General features: G+C 52.8%; 4 protein-coding genes across 4 annotated transcripts; 3 read left to right on the forward strand and 1 right to left on the reverse strand.

Moving 5' to 3' along the window:
* Positions 1-2262: 2262 nt before the first annotated feature.
* On the forward strand, positions 2263-8910 carry SETTUDRAFT_98484 (uncharacterized protein; the record flags this gene model as incomplete). Its single annotated transcript, XM_008032883.1, has 2 exons — positions 2263-5492; positions 5544-8910. The coding sequence occupies 2 exons, from the start codon at positions 2263-2265 to the stop codon at positions 8908-8910; spliced, it is 6597 nt and encodes a 2198-aa protein (XP_008031074.1).
* An 891-nt stretch (positions 8911-9801) lies between these two features.
* SETTUDRAFT_24068 (uncharacterized protein) lies at positions 9802-10929 on the reverse strand (the record flags this gene model as incomplete). Its single annotated transcript, XM_008032444.1, has 1 exon — positions 9802-10929. One exon carries the CDS (start codon positions 10927-10929, stop codon positions 9802-9804), a length of 1128 nt encoding a protein of 375 aa, XP_008030635.1.
* A 114-nt stretch (positions 10930-11043) lies between these two features.
* Positions 11044-12467, forward strand: SETTUDRAFT_123651 (uncharacterized protein; the record flags this gene model as incomplete). The annotated part of the gene is made up of 1 exon (XM_008032884.1): positions 11044-12467. The coding sequence occupies one exon, from the start codon at positions 11044-11046 to the stop codon at positions 12184-12186; it is 1143 nt and encodes a 380-aa protein (XP_008031075.1). The 3' UTR covers positions 12187-12467.
* Positions 12468-12541: 74 nt separating this feature from the next.
* SETTUDRAFT_98395 (uncharacterized protein) lies at positions 12542-14392 on the forward strand (the record flags this gene model as incomplete). The annotated part of the gene is made up of 3 exons (XM_008032885.1): positions 12542-12608; positions 12654-13491; positions 13537-14392. The coding sequence occupies 3 exons, from the start codon at positions 12542-12544 to the stop codon at positions 14390-14392; spliced, it is 1761 nt and encodes a 586-aa protein (XP_008031076.1).
* Between the last annotated feature and the right edge of the window lie 661 nt (positions 14393-15053).

Here is a 15053-nt window from a genome sequence, read left to right on the forward strand (position 1 = left end):
GAGTCTTTCGTACGATCGCCAACTACTGCACAAGAAGGCTTTTTAAAGCTTATTAAAGGGGCTGAGGAGATGCTACATGAGAATGTGCTTATAAAGGCCCGCGTAAGAGAGCTTAAAGAGCAATTAGCAGCAGTAACAAAGCGCCGAGGGCGCAAAAGAAAGCGAATTCAGACAGGTGGGACACTAGACTTTGGTGCAGGGGCATCGCAGGTAGCTGAAAGTAGTTCTGCTGGTCGTACGACATCAAAGAAGGCACGTGGTGAGGGTAGTCAAGAAAGGGCCCTACTAGGTCAACGGCACTGTAGAACCTGTGGGAGGACAGGCCATAACTCTCGTACGTGCCAGAAAGATGTAGAAGAAGATTCTCTTTCAGATACAAGTAAGTCGTACGAAGCATCTATAGCTAGTGTAGAGTAATCTAAGTTTTCGTACATGAAGTTCGTGATGCCAAGAAAAAGTGGCACACTCGGTGATGTGGCCCGCTCGGTGATGGAATACGTTATAGATAAGAATAAGAAGCTACGTGTAGAAAATTAACGTTAATAATAGAAGCAGAGTTAGCAACGTTAATATATAGCTTCTAGTGGAGTCCTCTAGGTGCAGTAGGCTTAGTAGCTTACTATAGAGGTAGAAAGGGTGGTCATAGAGGCTAGCCAGAGCCAGGCGGGTGAGAGACGCCAGCGCGCGCCGCCAACGTGCACGAAGTGCCACACCTAAGGTCATAAAAGGACTTAATGTAGACTATAATAGAATACCTTATAGTAAAATATAAACATATTATCTCTTATTGTTGTGGCTTAATTGTGCAAAATGTCGCGTCAAGTTTAGTGGGGCGGCCAGCTTACTGTTCCGGCCAGCTTACTGATCCCGCACGTTACTTAGCTGGATATCTACTTAACTAATATCCTTTAGGATGACTGTGTGACGAATGCGCAGGGCCAAGAAGTCTGTAAATGGTGTGATTATAACTGCTGTACATAGACGTATATTACGATATCCAAACGCCAGAGTGTTTAGTCACGGCCCGGCAAGCCACTGGAGACCGGTTAGAGCACCGGCAGCCTATAGTAGCCGTGATCACGTGTCTTAATCACAACAAATACAATAAACATCCGATATCGATGTAGAAGAGGCGGATCTCATGAATAAAATACGTCACACATCTGCTTAACAATAGTTCATGACTACTAGTTCATTGCTAAGATTGTTATTATTAGCTTTTTCCCCTGTATAGTGGAAAGCCTAGTAGGCCGGAACTAGCCAATCAAAAACACTGTCATGTTAGAATGTTGCACAAATAGCGCTCTCGTTCGTTCATTCTAGTCCACCAGGGGTTTTCTCACACGGAGAGAGACTTCATTCCTTCTTACAGTTAGAGATCATGTAAGTTTAGTCAAAGTTAATTATATGCAGGGTTCTACGTATAGTGCACTTATTGTGCCGCGTATCAAAGGGGTTTACGTATCTATTACATAGCAGAAAAGTCTACACATGTGTTTAGTATAAACAAACTAACCTAACCAAATATTATGCAATATGTGCTGGCGGAGAAAAGACTAGACAAGTAACAATCCTCCAAGTAGTACCACACGCCTCTATTACTTAGCAGATCAGAGCATAGTCAACGCAACTAGGTCTGTTGATTAGTATCAACTGTTAGGAACCACGTTCCTAGCCGTGGGAGGAGGCTTAGTCAAGGGCCCCCTAGCTAGCTTACAGTATATAAGCCTCAAGTCTACACAAAGGAGAGGCTAAGGATTCGTCTCGGAATACAATACTACCTGCTGCTACTATTGAGCCATCACTTTCCTGTTCCGTGTCTAAGTTATCGGTAGTTCTAACATCAACAATTGTTTCAAACACGGAGTATAATTTCGAGCGCAAAAGTTATTTAAGGGATGAGAAAATCGAAATCCTCAGCTCCGCCTGGAATACTAGAAATATACATCTCTAGACGCGTCTTCTTCAATGAAACACCAACAACTCCAAACAATATGCTTATTAAGTCTTTTACACGATAGGAAGTTCAATATGTCAAACAGATGCACCGCCACAGCCCGACGAAGACGATCGTGGGCCGGGGTACGCGCTAACCGAATGCGGTACCGTGTTGTTTGACTGTTTGGGCGCCGCCTTGCATCCCAACACCAACCACCCTGTACCATAACACACCCACCCGCGCACCTGTCTTCTTAATAATGTATAATCTAAGGATCTTATGAACAACTGCGCATACGAGAACACCACCTATATCCGAAGAAAATGGCGCCAAAAGACGAGACGCGCGCGCGCATCGACAGCATCAAGGCCGACCTCCAATCGACATCGACATGCACCAACGCTACCGTCAGCGCGCTCCAGGAGTTGCTCCTAAGAAAAGAAGAGGAAGCCGTACAGAAGGAAAACGTCAGGGGCAAGGCCCAGACGACTGCGCGGAGGAGGGCGGGGACAACAGCGGCTGCAGAGGGCGAAAAGCAGAAGACACAGACAATGGCACCGAGAGAGAAATACATACTGGCTACTGAAGTCGCAAACAAGACACTGCAGACACTTGCCGAGGCGCTGAAGAACCCAATGCCCATCCTCGCTCCCCGACTCCCTTCGAAACCGAAACCAACACCCGCCGAAGAGGCACGCAAGCCAGCACGAGCCCGGGCCGGCGCTGCAAAGAGCTCCTCGATCCCCCAAAAGCCTCTGCGTGAGCGATCCGCCTCTCAGGTTCACAATTCGCCTCAGAAACGTGCCCCGCGCCGATCGTCGTCATACTCGTCGTTCCTCTCCACAGGCCCTGATCCCGGCCTAGTCGCTACGGCCGAGTGCGCAAGGGCAGCATTCGCATACCTGGGTACGCCGGAGGCGACAAAGGTCTTGGGAAAGGACTCTCAGGACCTCCAGTATGAGAATGGTGTGCTTGTGCTTATTGGAAAGCTTGTCGCACATGGCTTAGACAGCATGGCCGCCAAGGAGTTGAGGTCTTTGAAAAGGAGGCTGGACAAGCACATTAGCCGCGACGCTGGATTGGAAGCGCCAAAAAATGGTGCACAATCTGCTGGGGCTATGGATAAAGAAAACCTGGCATCGCTGCTGGACTTTGCAGCCATAGACCCGAACAGCCCTGCTGTACCACTGGTTGCAAGCTTTCAAACATACACATTGCGCATCATCGCAAAGCTCAAACGACCACGCACCGTGGAAGCCACCTGGGAATTTCTGAAAATGACAAGCCCTTCATCACCCGCAAATCTCCTTTGGCATACTGCGAAGTCGCCGGCCAGCCAAGCCAAGGCAGCAAGACAGCTGGAGTCGTTAGCGCAGACAATTCTCTCGCTATGCCCAAGTATCTCGAGCGCAGAAGATGCGAATACTCTCCAACCATCTGCGGAGAAGGTACTACTTCTGCAACATCTGGCCTTCAGTGTGAGAAAGCAGTGGTGGGACCTGGTCAAACATCAAGGCAATGAGGAACAGGAACTGTCGGAACCATTCGCCAAATGTCTGGTCGCTTTTGCTCGCAGATCACAACTTACACCAAGTAAAAAGTACAAGTTAGCCGAGACTTTGTACACTGACCTTGTTGGATGGCCGGACGGTGCCACTACATCGCCAAATGGCGCTCCTGCCTCCGCTACTGCAAGCAAGGCCCTCTCATCACTTGCGCAAGCTGCGGGTTTGTCGGACCTGGCTCTTCGGTGGTTGGGCTCCTCAAGTACCCCCTCCGCCTCCAAAACCTCGGCCGCAAAGCAAACAGCGAGAGCGGTACGAATAGCCACCATCACCCTAGAGGCGTACATTAAGGGCGAGAAAAAAAGTGATCTGGAGACCACAATCACCAATGCTCTCGAAACATTAAACGGCAGCTTGGGTGGATCAGCAATGGAACTTGAGACGCTCTTTGCAGAAGTGAATGCCTTGAGACGTGCAGCAACAAAACTGCTTATTGCGAGCTTGTCCAAGCCAGTAAGCGATGCTGAAAAGTCACCTATCGAGCGACGTGCTGTGCCTATTATTGCGGCGAGTGTGCGCTTCTCAGCAAGGTTTGTGGGTACTGCACGACCAAATGCAGCTGACACGAAAATCCAAAGCCAACATCACGAACGGATAGCCCTTGCCTGGAAGTATACGAAGGGTACTCTCGACTCGGTCATGGCATGTTGTAAACAGGCTATCAAGACTGAAGATGAGTGGAAAGAGCTGGATGCACTTCTACAAGAGTGTGCGCATATCCTACGGCGTTTCGAGGAAGAAGTCAGAGAAGAGACTCTTTTGGCTGAGGACAGCGACTCCCTCATTGCTTCGTATATGGTCAAATTGTCTAACGGATATTGGGCTCTATACCTACAATTACGGAGAGCTCGCTGCAACCTTGCTACCCTCGTTTTGGCCATGCAGCGCTCCATCGACCTTGTACAATCAAGAGACGCGACTGAGCAGGCGAGTGCCCTTCTTCCAATGAAGCTTGAGCAACTAGGCGAGGCTTTGGAGGATTTGGGTCAGACGGAAAACTCTCGCAACGCTTTTCGACAATGCATACAGAGCCACCTTACTGATTCTGTCTTGGGGCAGCTATCTGACGCTGCAGCAAAATCGCCTCTCTGTGCCATCTTCAATGATGATGGGCCATTCAGTGTCCTTATCAGGGTTCTGAAAGCATACCACCATTCGTTTGTCAAGTTTGGCATTCAGCAACCAGACGAAATTGCATTCTTTGACAATGAGGCGATCCAATCAGATGCTGAGGGAGCCATTTTGGAGTTACAGTTGCGATTCTACCTACGGACATTGTCAAAAAACCGACGCTGGGACTCGAATTTGGACAAGTCCATTTGCAACCTGGTCGAACGACTTGATCAGTTGTACGCGCCAGATACCTACCCAGTTCGCCGGCTAAGGTTATCTATTGCACTTCTCCAGCTTTGGCAACATGACCCTCAGATCATATCTCAGAACGCACAATCTTCCGACTCAGCTTCCGACGATGAGATAGCAGTAGAGGGCACTCAAGACGAAGCCTTGAAGGGATATCGAGCTCACTTACAAGCACTGCGCGACCTCAAGTCATCGATGCAGCAGCCTTCTCCTCCAACATCAACTCTTCAACAGTGTTTTGCTATGTGGGAGTCTCTGGTGAATTCCGCATCTTCTTGGGAAGTACTGAATGGACGCATCGATCATGTAGATGTTTGGCTGCAAGATCTTCAAGCGTGTCTTGAGTTTCTCAATGCAAAGGGTGAAGAGTACCTTGCCTTGCCGCTCCTTCATTTGCTAGTCAAGATCCTCGAGCTTCAAAAGAGTTGCGATGCATCTCAGCTTCTCACCACGCTGTGCGCTTTGGCCCTGCAATTGCTGCGTCTTGGTTACACAGGAAAAGCAGGCCTTTGCCTAGCCAAGGGTGAAGCGCTCATCGGATGTCGAACTTGTTCTGTCGAAGCCAAGCTGCAGTGGCACGTGGCGTATGCTGAATATCTCCTCGGAATTGGGAACACAACGAAGTCGTAAGCATGAAGGCCCAATCTTAGTATGTCGTATACTGATATATATCTCAGATCATCCATAATGGCAAATGCCCAATCCATCGCGCTGGGAGATCGCCAGTTCATGGACCTAGCAAAGCCCACAACGACGCTCTCTGGCAGACTACGGTTCAACAGGATAGTAGCCGATGCTTCCTATGTCCAGTCGCTACTCGCTACCGCTGCTGGGTCATACAAGGAAGCGGCTCGTCATGCCAGACAGTGCGTCACGCTAAACCGTCGTATCTGGGCTGCGCTCGAGTCGCGGTCGAACGCGAAGAAGACCACACCTGTGGAAGACGCTGAATCTGAAGTTGATGGGTCGAGCCGAGCAGCGTTTGACCCGTTGAGTTCTTTGCGCATGGAGAAGGGAGTACCTGTCGTCATGTCTCTAACACATGACGCTCTCAGCGGGCCTGACTTTTGGGCGTTGGTACCGTCACTGTACCGGGCTTTGATGCAACAATCCCAAATCTTCGCGCATCAAGGACTGCTGAATGAGGCAATTTATGTCGCCGAACAGGCCGAAAAGGTTGCTTGTGCAACACAGTCAGCGACACTCAAGACCGATAACGCCAGCTGGCGCGCAGACTGCTGGGCCCAGAGCGACAGACCCGATAAAGCCGACGCAATTCTCAAATCGCTAGATGCCCCGTCCTCTCGCAAGTGCCTATCCACTGCAGGCTACTATTCCGCCGTTGCCAGAACGCATCACTGGAAGGGCGAATATGAGCAGGAGATTGCATCGTACACTCTCATGGAACTACTTCTCAAGGATTTGAGTTCGCCCACATATATCAAGACGCTGGAATCTTTTTTGTCTACGGTTGAGTCTCTTACAGAGCAGCTATCGTCGTTGACTGTGCAAGCCACTGAAGCAGTCAAGACAAAACCGGCAACGAGAGGCCGTAAGCCGGCAACAAAGGCAGCAGCACGAGGAACTGCTAAATCTGTGGCTGGCACTCGGTCTAGAGCAGCTACGGGAGGGGTTGCGAAAACTGCATCGCGATCTACTCGCCAACTCGGAGCGCCGGCGGCCTCGGAGGAACCCAACACTGCCGATCAATGTGCCGCATTGAGCATCTTCCAAGCTAGCATGAGGGACCGAGCTGTGCTCGCAAATATCATGCACGACGATCTTGCCCAGGCCCTGAAACTACTTGGACAAGCAGAAGAGTTGCAGAGCGGCTTAAACCAGGAAGTATCACATATGTGGGCTACTTTCAAGGCTAAGCTGGCACAAAGCGCAAGGCAAATCGCAGAGGACTTTACGGTAAACACGCTGCCAGAGTCAACCATTGCGTTCCCGGCTTTTGGTCTCACAGATCGAAGGTTCTCGGAAGTGGCACCTCCGCAGAAGGGCACTCTCGTGGCTCCTGCTACTACCAAACCTGGCCGGGCAAAAAAGCAGCCAAAGGAAGACTTCATGGATACACTTCGTGAAGCACGAGAGAGACTTGTAGAAGCACATGCCCTGTGTGCTAGCAATGGCTCCAACCACCTGTTTCGCCAAACGTCGATGGCGCTCGGCCACGTGACTGTACTCATGTCAGCCGTCTCTGGAAGCGACCTGCCGGGCTCACTTCATCCACTGTATGCAGCCTACATGAGTGAATTGCCCAAGTTCAACGCATTGAGGCTCATGCAAGAGTCGACGGAGGCGGAAAAAGAGCAGTTTTCCCGCGATGAATGTCTGCAATGGCCAGTCACCGATGGCTCATCATTCTCGTTTGCCTCGATTTCGGAGTTTCAGAAAAACTACGTCGACATCATCCCACAGAGCTGGACTGCGGTATCGCTGGCTCTTAGTGAGGCCCGTGATGAGTTGTTCATTACTCGTTTCGAGAGCGGCTTGTCACCATTTGTGCTGCGCCTACCCTTGGCGCGCCACGCCTCTCGCGACATGGACGAGGACGAATTCTCGTTTGATGATGGAAAGAGAGACTTTGACGAAATCATTGAGCTCAGCGACTTCAGCACTCGAAGCGCCAAGGACATGACTACTAGGGAAGCTCGACAACAGTGGTGGGCTGAGCGTGAGGCTCTCGACGCGCGACTTCACGAACTACTCATCAACATGGAAAACATCTGGCTGGGCGGGTTCCGGGGAGTTTTCTCCCAATACGAGCGGCAACCGGCCCTTCTCGCTCAATTCCGCAAATCGCTAGAGGACATTCTGAACGAGCACCTGCCGTCGCGCAAAAAGAAGAGTCAGCAAAAGCGGCCAGTGTTGGATACGCGAGTTTTGGAACTTTTCATTGGACTTGGCGATGCTACCAATGAAGAGGTCGACTTGGATGAAGCACTGATGGATCTGATTTACTTTGTGGTTGACATTCTGCAGTTCAACGGGGAGCGCAATGCTTACGACGAACTGGATTTTGATAGCATGGTGGTGGAGACGTACGAAGCACTACGCGCCTACCACAGCGCGTCTCACAAGCTCGAGGCTGCCTCTCGCCACACGATACTCATTTTGGATAAAAACCTGCATTGTTTCCCGTGGGAGTCGCTGCCGTGTCTAGAGCAACTGTCCATTTCCAGGCTGCCGTCACTTGCCGCGCTTCGCGAAAGGTTGCTCTCGGCCCGGCCATGCGCAGCGAAATGGGAGGACGCCCCGCCTGGTCATTACATCTGCTCAAGCAGAAGGGGTACAAGCCTGCTCAACCCATCGGGGGACTTGGCTCACACATCGAAAACCATGGCTCCGCGTCTAGAGCAGCTCGAGGGTTCATGGAAAACCATTGCCAATCGCGCGCCGTCGGAAAAAGAATTTGAAGAGTCGCTACGAGAAAAGGACGTGGTTCTGTACTTTGGGCACGGCAGCGGAGCACAGTATGTCAAATCCAAGGCAGTGCGGCGCCTTTACCCCGGCCAGCAAGACGAGGAAAACAGGAAGGCTGGGTGCGCGACGACGCTCCTGTTTGGCTGTTCGTCTGCTCACCTTACTGAAAACGGCATTTTTGAGCCTTCGGGCATGCTTGCTTCGTATCTCACTGCGGGTGCACCCGCAGTGCTGGGCATGCTCTGGGATGTGACGGACAAAGATTGCGATCGCTTCGCCGTCAAGACTGGCGAGCTGTGGGGGCTGTGGCCCAAGCTGGCGGAAGACGGCGGTCTTGCTCCAAAGACGCCAGCAAAGACAGCCGGGAAGAAGGCAAAGGGCAAAGGCCGAGCGGCACAAGTGGCAGACGACGTGGCGGGGACGGGGGTGGGAAGTGCCCGGAAGGGAAAGAAGACTGCAAAGGGGGTCGACGATGGGACCGGCATGGAAGCAGACGACAGGCCAGGGAGGGTTGGTCTGGACGGGGCCGTCCAGGGCGCACGGAAAGCATGTGTACTGAGATATCTCAACGGGGCGGCGGGAGTCGTGTACGGCATCCCGGTATATCTGGAGTAGATATAGGGTGGTTAAGGTTCGGGGGACAATGGCATGGAAAGTCTAGGCTCGTTTTGCTTCTCCTTGCTGTCGACGCGGCGAATGGGGAGCGTGTGGACCGGGCAGGGCCATGTTGAGACGCGCTCTGTGCTGGCTGGTGGTGGCTGGGGGCCGCGGCGGTGAGGGTGCCAGCAGACGGCGGGCGTGTGTATGTGTACATGTCGGCAGAGCAGACGTGGCCGCCGGGCGGGACGTGTCGGGACGGACGGTGGTTGTGCGGGGCCGAAAGGGTGGTTCAGTAATACGGTATTGGGAGTATTGGGAGGGGGAGGGTAGGCGAAGGGGACGGGGACGGGGGACGGGGGACGGGGGCTGGGGCTGGGGCGTGCCAAGGCTCGAGGGCGGAGACATTCACCAGTCCGCTGGGCCTCTGATGCGCCGCTTGTGCACGCTCGCGGGCGCGCGTATGCTTTTTCGCGGAAGACGCTCCGCCCGCCGCCTACCGAGGTTACGACAAACTCTCCTGCCCTGTCTGGCATCCAAATCGCACCCTGAGCGCTCGACGATGGCGTCAAGCCGTGGTGTTGCCCCGGCGAGCTGGCCCTTCACTCCCCCCCCCCACCACCGAGGCCACCACGGATGCCACCATTCCTCGCGACGCCCTCTTGGCTGCTCTTCTCTCGCCCTCCTCACGCCACCCACTGCGCCCATGACGGAACGCTCAGCCAAGCCCGCCTCGTCTCGCAAACGCGCACTGGTGAGCTGCGACCGCTGCAAGATCCGCCGCGCGCGTTGCATACGCGACAATGCTGACGTGCCGTGCGCCGACTGCAAGGCCAGCGGCGTGCCGTGCGAGTCCAAGTTGCCTCGCAAGCAGAGGGTCTATGGGAGCGTCGAGACGCTGAGCCTGCGCTACCGCGCTCTCGACGCCCTGGTCAAGGGGCTGTTTCCCAAATGACGGACCATGCGCGCAGCCAAGCCTATGAGCAGCCACGAACTGCTCTTCTGTCCAACGCTGTGATGATGCAGATTGAGCAAGACAAGCGCCTGGACGTTATCCAAGCACGCCGTCGACAAAAGCTGTCGAAAATGGGTCCTGGAAAATTCAAGATACTTGACTCTTAGTTCCCGGAGTTGCTTGCACTCAGGCTCGAGCTGCTCACACCCAAAGGAGAAGATCAAAGCCAGTACGACTAGCCAGCCCGAGTCCTTGCATTCTGCCACCAACTCGGTCCTTCGTGTATATGTTGCCTCGAGGCGCATGTCGAAGACACTTTTTTTGAACAAGGGCATGTACATGTGAACACGATCGAAATATGCGGTTACCAGTGCGTCGGCCACATTTCTCGGAGGTAAGAATTTAGCAGTCGTGTCTCCATCCACACTCTGCTCGCGAGACTGGGACTCGTCACCAGAATCTTCTAGCTGCGACCTGGATCTCTTGCGGCTTCTGTGTAGAATCTGACTCGACTCATGCATGGTTAGGTCTTCGTTGGAGGGGTCTGTGCTACTACGTTTTAGCATGGAGCCAGAGGCACTTGAAGGATCAGAGATGAATGAATGCGCACTGGCGCCAGTGAGGGCTATCCATCTGGCGGCGAGGGTGCGTATTGTTTTGGCAAGGCGGAAACTGCTCGAGGGCCCAAAGTAATGGGATGTTCGTCGATTGGGACGCAAGAGATCTTCTGACTGAGATGGCGGCTGCTGGGACTCGGAGAAAGTATTACGGCGGTGCTGCTTGGATCTGTTTGGTGGAGAATCACTGCCAGAGGAATGCGTCGCCTCGTTTACGGTAGTGTGTGGGCTGGGCAGGGCTTGCTGGGCGTAGCCAGATGGATGAAATGGCGGTTGAAGCACCTGTCGCTGGGGATACTGCTGTGGTTTCTGTTGAGCCTGTGGCTGTAACTGTAACTGTTGCTGCTGCTGCTGCTGCTTCTGCGAGGAAGAGGAGGCCCGCTGGTCGCTTCCACTGACGCTTCCACTGCCGCCGCCGCCGCCGCTGAAGATATCGGCAGGCGTGAAGTCATCACTGGCGGGCATGGGGATGTTCCTGGCGGCGGCGATCCTGAAGAGCGTCTCGGTATCGTGGACGTTCTCTGCCACATGTGCAAAGGTTCGTTTACTGACTGCACTGTGCAGGCAACTACCATGGGAATGCATCGAGATGATTCAAACCAAGAATTCGAGTTTGTCGAGCGGAATACGCGCCGCCAGGTGTGGTGGACCATCTACATATTTGAGAAGACGCTATGCAGCATTCTCGGACGACCAACTGCAATCGACGATCGTGAGATGGCCATGCAAATTCCCGAGCCTCCGGCACTTGGGCAGCCGAGTCTATCCACAAGCTCCATGAGTCTTTGTTTCGACCTTGTCCGCCTCTCGTACAGCATCCGGCAACGCGCTTATTTCGATCAAACTTCAGCCGAAGAGCGCTCGCCGACGCCTGCGGTTGCCAAGGCTCTGCTGCGAGAACTGGACAACTTTCTGGCGAGTATTCCTCCGAACCTGTCACTGGATTACTACCCATTGACCGCCGAGCACAAATCCATGGTATTGCTGCTGCACATCTACTACTACTACACGCGCTGCATCATTACTCGAGATTTTCTGATCCAAAAGATTGAAAACAACATATGCTTTTTGGAAGGCACAGTTTATTCACATTCCGACGACTGGCGAACGACTCTTATGCTGGCGGAAGATTGTGTCGAGTCGGTACACAAAAGTCTGCAATGCATTACGGCCGGGATGGAGCTGGGGATTGCCGGATACTCGTGGCTAGATTTTTTCTATGTTTTTCACTCGATACTGATTGTATGCGCCGACTTTCTCGCGAGACCAAAGGACCAACAGGAGTCGGCTAGGGATGCGGAGCGCAAGGGGACGGTTCGGGCTGTGCTCAACGAGGTCCAAAACATGCAGACTCTTGCACCTACATACAGGACACTTAGCCGAATTGCACTCCAGTTCGCCAACATAACAGGGGTGGCTGAAGAGAAGAAATCACCAACACCGACAGGCACACCTCATGATCCATCGCTCGAGCCTGTCGCGCCCGCGGCGAGTGAAACAGGCATGGAGCACGTGATGCAGTTGGCAGATCTGGGTGAAGATTGGTTCACCAATGCAACGGCCGACTTGGGACTAGATTTCTTCGATCTCGGTCATGTGACGAATTCCGTCCCATTTCCCATGGCCGGTTCTGCATCAGGCTCTGAACCGGCGGCCGAGACGGCGAACGAGGGCATGGACGACTGGACTGCCAAGACGCTCAAGGGCATGCACAACATATAGAAAGTGGTGCTCGAGCTATCAGACATGTGTAGGAATATAATCATTTTCGATGTGCGCTCGACATTCCTAGTTGGGTTCGCAGGATTCGGTGACGACATCGCGTTTTAGCACGGCCACGGCGATTAGCGAGGCCGCAGCCAGCGATCCGCATGCCGCATATACGAACCATCAGATCAGTCTAAACTGCTTTTGGAATTTCATGACGCATTTGTTCGGCCCTCATGTCATGCCAGCGGCTGACAAGTACAATACTACCATCTCTCGGTGCCCAGGTGCGTGTGGTAAGAGACCCCAATTCTTTCTTTTTGCGATGCCAGGCTCACGCGATACAGACCCCATTTTGCCTACAACAAACATGGCGGGCGGCAACAACAAGGACGGAAAGAAGAAGAGGGTGCTCGTTGTCGGAGCTGGAGCCGCAGGTATGAGTGTCAGATGTGAGATTGATCGTTGCTGATGCGAGCCAGGAATGTCGTGTGCCCATCACCTGTCTGAGCACCCGGACAAATTCGACGTGACCCTCATCGACGCAGTTGATTATTGTGGAGGCCAGGCTTTCTCCATTGAAATCGACAAGCAGCGTCATGGCGCCGAATGGCTCAACCAAGGTGTGCAAGGTGGAAGTTATATTTTCCACCATACCATGACCATGTTTGCGAGGCAGGGCCATCACGCAGATCCAGTCAATCTCCATGTATCGTTCGGCAAGGACGACAACTTCTGGACCAATGTCTTTCCCACGCAGCTCCTCGCAAAGCACCAGAAGGAAATCCGGCGATTCAACAGGATGCTCAAGATTGTGCGCTGGTTTGAGCTCTTCTTCGCCCTGATTCCAATCAAGATTCTCTTCAAGATGTTTTGGTTCTCTGAAGAGTTTACAAACACGGTTGCCATGCCCATGATTGCGCTGTTTCTGGGTACGGGAAACGAGACGCCCAATGTACCCAGCATCATTCTTGAGCGGCTGTGCACTAGCCCCACGTACGGAATGTGGTACCCGCCCGACAAGCACAGTATTGTTAGCAACTTGCCGCCAATGGTCGTGTTTCCCAAGTTTAGCGAGTTTTATGAACGCTGGAGACAGGACTTGCTCAAGAGGGGTGTCAATGTTCGGTTGTCGACGGAAATCACGCAAGTGGTCAAACGAGACAAGACGGGTGTCACTGTGAAGCTGATCAAGCGCACGCCTAAGCCTGATGCGCATAACCCTAACAGTGTGCATGTGCCATACGATGACGAGCACAACGCTGATGCCGATGCGGTGGAGAAAGAGGAGCATTATGATGAGCTGATTCTCTGCGTGCTGTAAGTGACTTTTGACTTTACTTGATTCTGCTAACACGACTACAGCGCCGACACTGCAAAACGCATCCTCGAACCAACCGCCTCCCTCCGCGAGAAGCGCGTGCTCGGCTCCGCAAAATTCTCAAACGACATCACCGTAACCCACTGGGACGCAGACTACATGCGCAAGCACTACGAGAACTTCTACAGCCCAGAGCAAGCCGTCTCGCAGCTCAGCAACACAGACCAATCATCGCGCAACCAATGGGCAGAAAAACGCTTCAAACCAATGTACTACATCAAAATGTACCCGCAGGACCGCTCCAAGCTCGAAATGTGCTTCGACTGCACAAACTACCAATCGCAGTTCCCGCCAGACGTACCCTTTGACCAGCACGTGTTCCAAACCATCTACCTCAACAAAGAGCGCGACGGCCACCTCTGGAGCATCGACGAGATCAACAAGGACAAGATCATCCGCCAGGACTGGTGGCACCAGCTCTGCCACTCATGGACCCACTACCTGTTCGTGGTGCCGTGGATGTGGGCGCTCCAGGGCCGACGCCACACGCGCTTCGCCGCCGCCTGGACCCTCATCAACGCCCACGAAGTCGCCGTCATGAGCGGCATCGCCGCCGCCGTCGACCTCGGCGCCACGTACCCTGCCGATCTCGAGCGCGACAAATTCGCCCTCCTCAGCTTCAGACTCTACTACCTCCTTGCGTACGGCAAGTGGTATCGCAGGAAAGCTACTGTGCAGAGTAGAGACGGCACTGGCAAAGACTGGGCCAGTGGCTTGTATGGAAGTGTGTATAGGGGTCCGGGTGTTAGCGATGTCGAGCGCAGGCAGTGGAGAGAGGATAATGACATTCAGAGTGAGCCTGTAAAGTACGCGTTTCCCGAGAATGCGGGGAATAGGTAGTTGGGTTGGAGGGGGGGGGGTGGGGGTTAAGGGGAGATGTAGAGATGGTAGGGGGGTGTAGTTTATACTTGACTACTGTATGTACAGTACTTTTTTTTCGGCAAGTTTATTCCACTCATGTACACACAGACACATGGAAAAATATACATACATACATACATACATACATACATACATACATCATACCTAATTAATTGCTTTACATACATACATCTTCTTCTACTACTACTATTACTACTAACGTATGTGGCAAGCGAGCGCCGCAGGCAAGCGAGCGCCGCACCCCACCAAACCTGCGCACCTCTCCTATCTCAACGAACAATGGCTCAACGTAGCGCTACTCAATTAGCTTTGAATAAAGCAGATATTCAGCTTGCTATTTCTTCTATTAATCTCTATTAAACACAAAGTAATTGTCGCGCTGCTGCTGTCTACAACGTGTCTAAACGAACAATCCGCCACCGACGCGCTGGTATACCTGCTCGACGCGATTGCCAGCCTAACTCAAAGAAGCTCACTAAGCTAGAAGAGGAGGTGATAGTTGATCATATACTTGATCTAGATCTACGTGGATTTGCGCCCACGTATGCTGCTGTGCGCGATATGGCTGATAAGCTGCTGGCTGCGCGCGGCGCTGGCCAGGTTAGGCAGAAGTGGCCAG

Source organism: Exserohilum turcica, assembly GCF_000359705.1.
Source record: "Exserohilum turcica Et28A unplaced genomic scaffold SETTUscaffold_8, whole genome shotgun sequence".
Classification (NCBI taxonomy): Eukaryota; Fungi; Ascomycota; class Dothideomycetes; order Pleosporales; family Pleosporaceae; genus Exserohilum; species Exserohilum turcicum.